The sequence below is a fragment of the Suricata suricatta genome, chromosome 10, assembly GCF_006229205.1.
Source record: "Suricata suricatta isolate VVHF042 chromosome 10, meerkat_22Aug2017_6uvM2_HiC, whole genome shotgun sequence".
In the NCBI taxonomy this organism is placed as follows: Eukaryota; Metazoa; Chordata; class Mammalia; order Carnivora; family Herpestidae; genus Suricata; species Suricata suricatta.
Genome location: NC_043709.1, coordinates 6,280,354 through 6,287,635, shown reverse-complemented (window position 1 = coordinate 6,287,635; position 7,282 = coordinate 6,280,354). Strand labels below are relative to the sequence as shown.

Genomic DNA, 7,282 nt, shown 5'->3' with positions numbered 1-7,282 from the left:
CAGCTACATTAACAGAGTCATCCAGCTTCACACCCAGAATGACAGTTTCCAAGCAGATGGCCTCATCCTTCCTGTTTACTGACACACACGGCTCTGAGAAAAGAGAATCGGATTTGCAGGAAACACCACACTTCAGGAGGGGAAAGAACAGGTGGTGTGTACACTAAGGCCCCACGTGTTCAGGCAAAAAGCAAGAGCGCAGGAGGAGGACCCCACCGACGCACCCATGGAATTCTATCAGCCAGCGGCCATCACATCCTGAGTTTATTTGTGCTCTAAGATACTTAAATATCAACATGCACCTTTCCACGGAGTGACTTCATGGGTCATGGCCAACATAGAACTTAGACAGGAAATCCGTCGGCCTCGGCGCTTCGGTTTCATGGAAGAACCGCATGACGTGTGTCCGCTGCTTCCATACATTAATCGTCTCCTCCAGCTCCATCTTTCCCTGCACAAGTGAGGGGAGAGGGGTTCGGTCAGGGCGGAGGGAAACACCACCCCCTACAGGCCGGGATTCTGGGCTCTGCGCTGGCACTGACCTGTGGAGTGACCCTGGGCAAGTAACATCCTTGGTCTAGATCATACTTCTGCTTCTGGAAAGTGAGGTGGTTGTACTAACTGATCTCTAAAGCCTTTCGAATATTCTTTAATAATATAGCTAATAATTATATATGTACACATATACATACACACACACACACACATATATGTATATATATAACATAGCTATATAAATAATATAGCTAAGGCCTTTCGAATATCCTCTAATAATCTAGCTAATTCCAAGAGGAGAGACTTCCAGGTCAGTAGGCCCTTGTCCCATGACTGCCTAACCTGACCGGCTGGTTTCTGCCTCACATTCCATGTGACGTACTGGTCTGCGCCAAGGTTTGCACCGATGCTGACGTGACTGACCAGAGAGAACAGAATCAGGCCTGGGGTCTGAGCCATGTACACAGGGCTCAGCTCACCAGCCCGCCGCCTCCAGCTGGAAGCAGCCATCCAGGGAAGCAGGAACTTCTAGGAATGAGGTTCAAGAAGATTTTAAACGTTCCTCATCTTTTTTTATTTTTTAAAAATTTTAATGTTTATCTTCGAGAGAGTGTCCAAGTGGGGGAGGGGCAGAGAGAGGAAGTCAAACAATCCTTAGCAGGCTCCAGGCCCTGAGCTGTCAGCACAGAGCCCGACGCGGGGCTCGACTCAGACCATGTGATTGTGACCTGAGCTGAAGTTGGACCCTTAACCCACTAAGCCACTCAGGCTTCTTTTAATTTTTAAAATGTTTTCCTCATCTTTTTTTTTTTAAATGCAAACTCCAGTTGGCTTTTTCTTGAACAATCTTATAGGTAATAACCTCTAAGTTCCTCTGTTTCTTTGAAACCCTAAGCAGCAGTCGCTGCTGTTTGTTTGGGAGACAAACTTGGGAAGCCTGAGAAGCTCCGGGCAAAGCTGGGAGCTCTTTTAAGCCCGTCCGGGAGGGTCGGTTACCTTGATGACCAGAAGATCAACCACCCTGGGGTCTGTGACGTGGGCGTTCTTCATGAACATTTCTCGGACCTTATCGCGTCCCTGTTTCACGGTGATGTCCAGCTGGAATAAGTGCACTAGAGAGAAAACATGATTCAGGGCAGAAAACGTACGGTCAAAATGTTTTACAAAAACGGAGTCTGTGGATATTCATAGACCCAAGTAGGCTGCCCATTCATTTCTTTCACCAAGTATTTGCCGGGCCCGAAACTAGGTGCTTGAGGCTGTAGAGGAGAGAGAGACACGCACTTGCACTTGAGGAGCTTAGTTTAAGGAGACCAGACCTGAGCCAGCACAGCACAGTGCGACAACCTGGCTTCAAGTCCCAGCTCTGTCAGCTTTTCGCCTGCATGGTCCTGCGAACACGAACTTCTCTGTGCCCGAGAGGGTCTATTTCTGAGTGAAGGAGCGTAGGAAGAGCGCGTACAACCCCAGAGCCGTTGTGAGGATTGTGGGAGATGACATGAGGTCCTTAGAGCAGTGCCCGGCGCGGAGCAAGCTCTCAAAAATGTTAGCGTTACCATTATATAGAACGGCCGGCAAAAGAGGACAGGGTTGCAAGTGACCGCCAGTGATACGGGTATAGGTCCGGGCAGCACACAAGCTTTGGGCTGAGGGAGCCTGCTGAGTGTGTGCACGGGGAGGGGGGCTTCGGTCCAGCCAGCGACGCCCCCCACATTAGGCACATTAGGTTACTCGGGGAAGGAGCGAGCAGTCAGCGGTGGAACTCCTACTCTCTTAAATTCTAGTCACAGAGGCAGCCATCCATGAATGCAAACAAAATCACAATAATCAGCAACCCTGAGGTGCCTAAAGTAGTGGCACAGACTGGGACCTGGGACCTCTGAGCCCATGTTATGTCCTTTGAAATCAGGTGTTGGTTCCTGTGTGCCCATCCCCTGGCAGTCAGCCTTCAGTGCATCTGCTGAGCCACGAGGGTACGCAGCGGCCTTGTGTGGTGCGTGGAATTAGGAAGAGGGGGCACGTGAGGCTGAGGGGACCGCGTAAACAAGGCTCTCGGCCTAGAATGAGCCTGTGGCTTGGAGATCTGTGTGCTCATTTGGCGAGGATCCCTTGTGTTGTGGCCATTCCTGTGACAGGTCCACTCTAGTCTGCAGGATTCTCAGAAGCAGCTCTGAAAACCATGAGGGCTATGTACTGACTGAATGAATCACCAATAAAGTTCAAGTCTAACTATACTCCTAGTTTATCGGCAGCATTAGACAAATAAAGCTTCTGCTAAGGGAAACCCCGCAGCACGCTGGCCCAACCAGGACACAGCGGTGGAAATCTAATAGGAGACGCTGCCTCCTAGGCATTAACAGAGGAGAGAAAATCGCTCCCACTGGACAGAGTTCTACTCGGGGTCCAGCAGGGGGCCGGAGTGGGCTCTCGGGGAGCCTCTCTTCCCAGGGCGGCCTTCACTGACCTCACTGTGGCCGTGGAGGGAGTCCTGGCTCCACAAGAAACGGTCGGTGCTCTAAATCTAGCCTCCCACCACAGCCGGGAGCACAGTGGGAATTTTAGAAAAGAGCAAACACGGGGACAGCAAGACAGAGAGACACAGAAACCAATGCAAACAAGCATCCAGGGATTTAGGATCCCCCCGCGTGGGGAGAGTGGGGCCACAGCACTGTAGGCACCTGCCCGAAGTCATAGTATTGACCCCTGGCAAACGTGGGCCTGGAATCTAGGTGGTTCAGGTTTTTAAGTTTTTGATCTTTTTTTGGTTTATTTATTTTTGTGAGACAAAGACAAAGCACGAGCGGGGGAGGGGAAGAGAGAGAGAGAGAGAGAGAGAGCGGGAGACACAGAATCTGAAACAGGCTCCAGGCTCTGAGGTGCCAGCACAGAACCTGATGCGGGGCTCAAACCCACGGACCACAAGATCATGCCCTGAGCCGAAGTCGGTCACTTAGTTGACTGAGCCACCCAGGTGCCCCTGATTTTTGTTTTTTAAACGTTTATTTTGAGAGAGAGCGTGCGCGCCAGCAGGGGAGGGGCAGAGAGAGAGAATCCCAAGCAGGCTCCACGCTGTCAGCTCAGAGCCTGACACAGGGCTCAAACCCATAAACTGGGAATCATGACCCTAGCAGAAATCAAGAGTCCTGATTCTTAACCAACTGAGCCACCCAGGCGCCCTGTCTTTTTACTTTACAATCTGGTGCTTTCTAAAAGAAATGACTATGAGGAATTTCCCCTGCTGTCAGAGCTTCTCTTCCCTGCATTTTTGTATTAGCCTCCGGCCCAACCCTGGGAGTTTAAGAAAAACAAAGTCCCTCTGTAGCAGGGGAGGCTCATGCCCAAGTGCTCTCATTCCTCATGAGCTCCTGAACCACACACCGGGGCGTCAGGTGCACAGGTCTCCTCCTCAGGAAAATGTGCACAGGCACGAACGCCGAGTTTTGCTCACAGCGTCAGCTCACGGATCCCTGCGTGCCCATCCTCCTGGGTTAGGAACTCTGGTCTCTAGAGACAAGCCCACAGCTTTGTCCTAATCTCCCTGCTCTCATCCCTTGAACGTGCCCCCGGCGCCCCCCCCACCAGTGAGAAAGGCTGCGGAAGGTGAAGGGCAGCGCCTAAGCTACAGCCGGCAGAGCTGATCTCTAACAGGTCTAACTCGGTGGTTCTTAAGCCAGCAAGGATTTTGCCCAGCAGAACGGCTGGCAACGTCCGGAGGCACTTTTGGTTGTCACAACCAAGGAGAGAGTGCTACCGGCATCTGGTGGGTAGAGGCCAGGGATGTGGTCAACCTACCACGCCCAGGACTGCCCCCGCGACAAAGAATTCTCCAGCACAAATGTGCCGAGAAACCCTGGCAAATTGATTCCAACTGCTCTTTCTCAGCTCACAGATTCTTGGCTTATTCTTTGGATTCTGAGTATTTAAGCTGCAATGTGAAAAATCCCCGAGGCTCAAGAGGAAGGTACCAGTGTGGCCCTTCTGGATGAAGGGGACTTTTCCGTAGCCTCTGTGTGTTTTCCCAGAGTTCCTGCTAAGGTTCTTCGGCGTCAGAAAGGCTCTGACACCGTAGGAAGGAAGACGAGGATATGGCTCTCAGCTGTTCGCTCCGGTCCACCTGGCAGAGGTCACACCAGGCGCTCGGAGGTCCTCCGACGGGAGGGCCGCGCAGGGTAATGAAGAGCGTGTGTGGGCCCAGGGGTCAGACAAGCTGGGTGCGGTCTGCGCCACTGTCAACTATGACCTTGCCTACGGCACCGCCTCCTTAGCCTGCTTCCTCATCCAAAAACATGGAAGAAAAAATAACTTCTGACTGAATTCCGTTATAGGAACTTGGCAAAAATCAAGTGACATCTCGTCAGTGGTCAAGCTAACACAGATGTTAGCTGTTAACAATTTCAGCACTTACTCCCCATCCCTGTTTAAGTTTTAATAATCTGGACATATGCCCCCCCTTCCTGACTGGCCTGAAGGCAGGGTTGTTTTACTCACATTTGTATCTCTAGGCATTTAGCACTGACCCTGAGGTACCAGAGACAGCTGCGGAAATGGAAATTAAATGGTTTCCACAGCACGTGTCCTGCTCTGTAACCACCACGCCGCAGGCATTATTTTTCCAGTGGAGAGATTCGAAGGAAGGTAGTTCTGTGCCTGTGCCCGCAGCCGCCATGTGGCTGCGCTCCCTCTCCACGAGCAGCATAGCTGGGTCCCCTGAGATTCAGGGAAGATTACAGGAGGAGGTAAGAGCAGGTCTAACAGCTGGGCAGTCAGGGTCTCCTACATCAGGCTCCTCCCCTCACTATGGTGGGATTTCTGTGCCTCAGTTTTCTTATCTGTAAGACGGAAACAATTAGAACCCACCCCAAAAGAAAGCTTTTAGCATAATGCGGGGCTATGTGTAAAGCAATAAATGTTAGTTATTATAAATGCTATACTTATTCCCAACTCTTTGCTAAGATTCCTCAGCTGGAGTCCCAATGATGGACGGCAGGACATCGGTGTAGACACAGGCCTGAGCAACTGGCCAGCTACAGACCACCAATGCTCCCGGTAAGACGGTGCCGCCCGCTTAGCCCCTCCCTCCCCTTCCTTCCCTGCTCTCTAGGCTCCTCCTCCAGGGCCCTTCGGACTCGGGGCTTATCTTCTCGGAGTCTTTGAGGGGAATTCCTGTAAGGGGATCGTTTAAAAAGAGCTGGCTCCTGAGTGTGGGTAAGTGGGTCTGTCAACTCAGCCATCAATTTGTTGTGTTTTTTTTTTAACCCTACACAAACCTTCCTGCATCTGGGTCTTGTTCTCCACCTCCCGCTCCTCTCTGCAACCAGAAAGGGTTCTGGGCACTCACAGTATTCTGCTAGGCAAAGATTATGTTTTTAAACATCTGCAATTGAATACGCCCCCCTCCCCACGCACACACACAGACACATCACACTTGCTACCGTCACTGCCTTACACCTATTATCCAGCCGCCCCCGAAGGCATTTAAATGTGCAGTCCCTGACCCAGCAGTTCACTCAAGTTTCTCCCTCCCTGGTATCCCGTGGGTCTCAGTTTTGGTCATCAGCAACCTCCCAAAAAGTCAGGTTGAGGACAGGGACACAGTGGGGCAGACAGTTCTCATACATCAAAAAAACCCACAAAAAACCAAAAAACAGATTCTGGGGCACCTGGGTGGCTCCGCCGGTTAAGCATCTGACTCTTGATTTCAGCTCGGGTCATGATCTCATGGTTTCTGAGATCCAGCGAGGAGCCTGTCTGGGAATCCCCACCCCTCCCCCCATCCCTCCCTTGCTCTCTCAAAAATAAATAAAGATTAAAAAAAAACTGGCTTCTGCTATAAATAACAGTAATAATTAATAATAATAATAATAATAATAATAATAAAAGTAATAGTATGCATGCCTAACTAAGTGCCAGGACTTACCCTAAGCACTTTAGATACATTACCTATTTAATAAGGGCTACTCCCTGAAGGTACTATCATGATGCTCATTTTACGGGTGAGGAGACTGAGGCACAGCAAGATAAAATAATTAGCTCAAGGTCACACAGCTATTAAGGGGCAAGGTCTGGAGGCAAGTTCTGTATCCACCACATTCACAGGCAGGGAAGAGGCAGCCCAGAAGGGCGCTATGGTGTTCTGGCTTGCTTAAAGACACCTCCCCTCTCAGCGTGGCAGTGCCGGTCCACATCAAAATACACTAAATCGGGGGGCTCAGTCGGTTAAGCGTCAGACTTTGGCTCAGGTCATGATCTCAGGTTCCTGGTTCCAGCCCCACATCAGGTTCTGTACTCACAGCTCAGAGCCTGGAGCCTGCTTCGGATTCTGCGTCTCCCTCTCTGACCCTCCCCTGCTCGCGCAGTCTCTGTCTCTCATAAATAAAAATACATTAAAAATTGTGTAAATAAACTAAATCAAATCCAAAGAATAAAATATCAACAGCCACGACTTCCCTTCCATTAAGTTCCACGGGCAGCACTGAGAGGGAATGCCAAGATAAGAACACAGAATCTCTGTACCCAGGGAGCTTCTCTTTCAATTGTTCAGGTAGGTAGACTGGTTCTCCGACACCTAAGTGAAGGCAGGGGACAGTGAGGGAGCAGGGGGCAGGCCATGAGGGGGGAGGGGGAGGAGTTCCCGAGAACTACTACAGGCAGGGGGACCTTCGGGAGCAAGCTTGGGAAACTGGAAATGGGAGGGCTGGAAGAGGCGCCACTGACTTAAGTGGATGACCTTGGGAAAGTCACTTCCCTGCTGTGGTTGTCTGTTTTTGTGGCGGGGGGGGGGGGGGGA

At 51.0% G+C, this 7,282-nt stretch overlaps 1 protein-coding gene across 1 annotated transcript in view; it reads right to left on the bottom strand.

Moving 5' to 3' along the window:
* Window positions 1-246: 246 nt before the first annotated feature.
* The window catches only part of NDUFA6 (NADH:ubiquinone oxidoreductase subunit A6), a 7,241-nt gene continuing 205 nt past the window's right edge, over window positions 247-7,282 (bottom strand). Inside the window, exons 2-5 of the mRNA XM_029955402.1 lie at window positions 7,009-7,060; window positions 5,763-5,803; window positions 1,492-1,670; window positions 247-451 (exon numbers count right to left, since the gene is read on the bottom strand). Of these exons, the coding sequence (XP_029811262.1) occupies window positions 320-451; window positions 1,492-1,670; window positions 5,763-5,803; window positions 7,009-7,060 (404 nt within the window). The 3' untranslated portion in view covers window positions 247-319. The remainder of the gene's footprint in view (window positions 452-1,491; window positions 1,671-5,762; window positions 5,804-7,008; window positions 7,061-7,282) is intronic.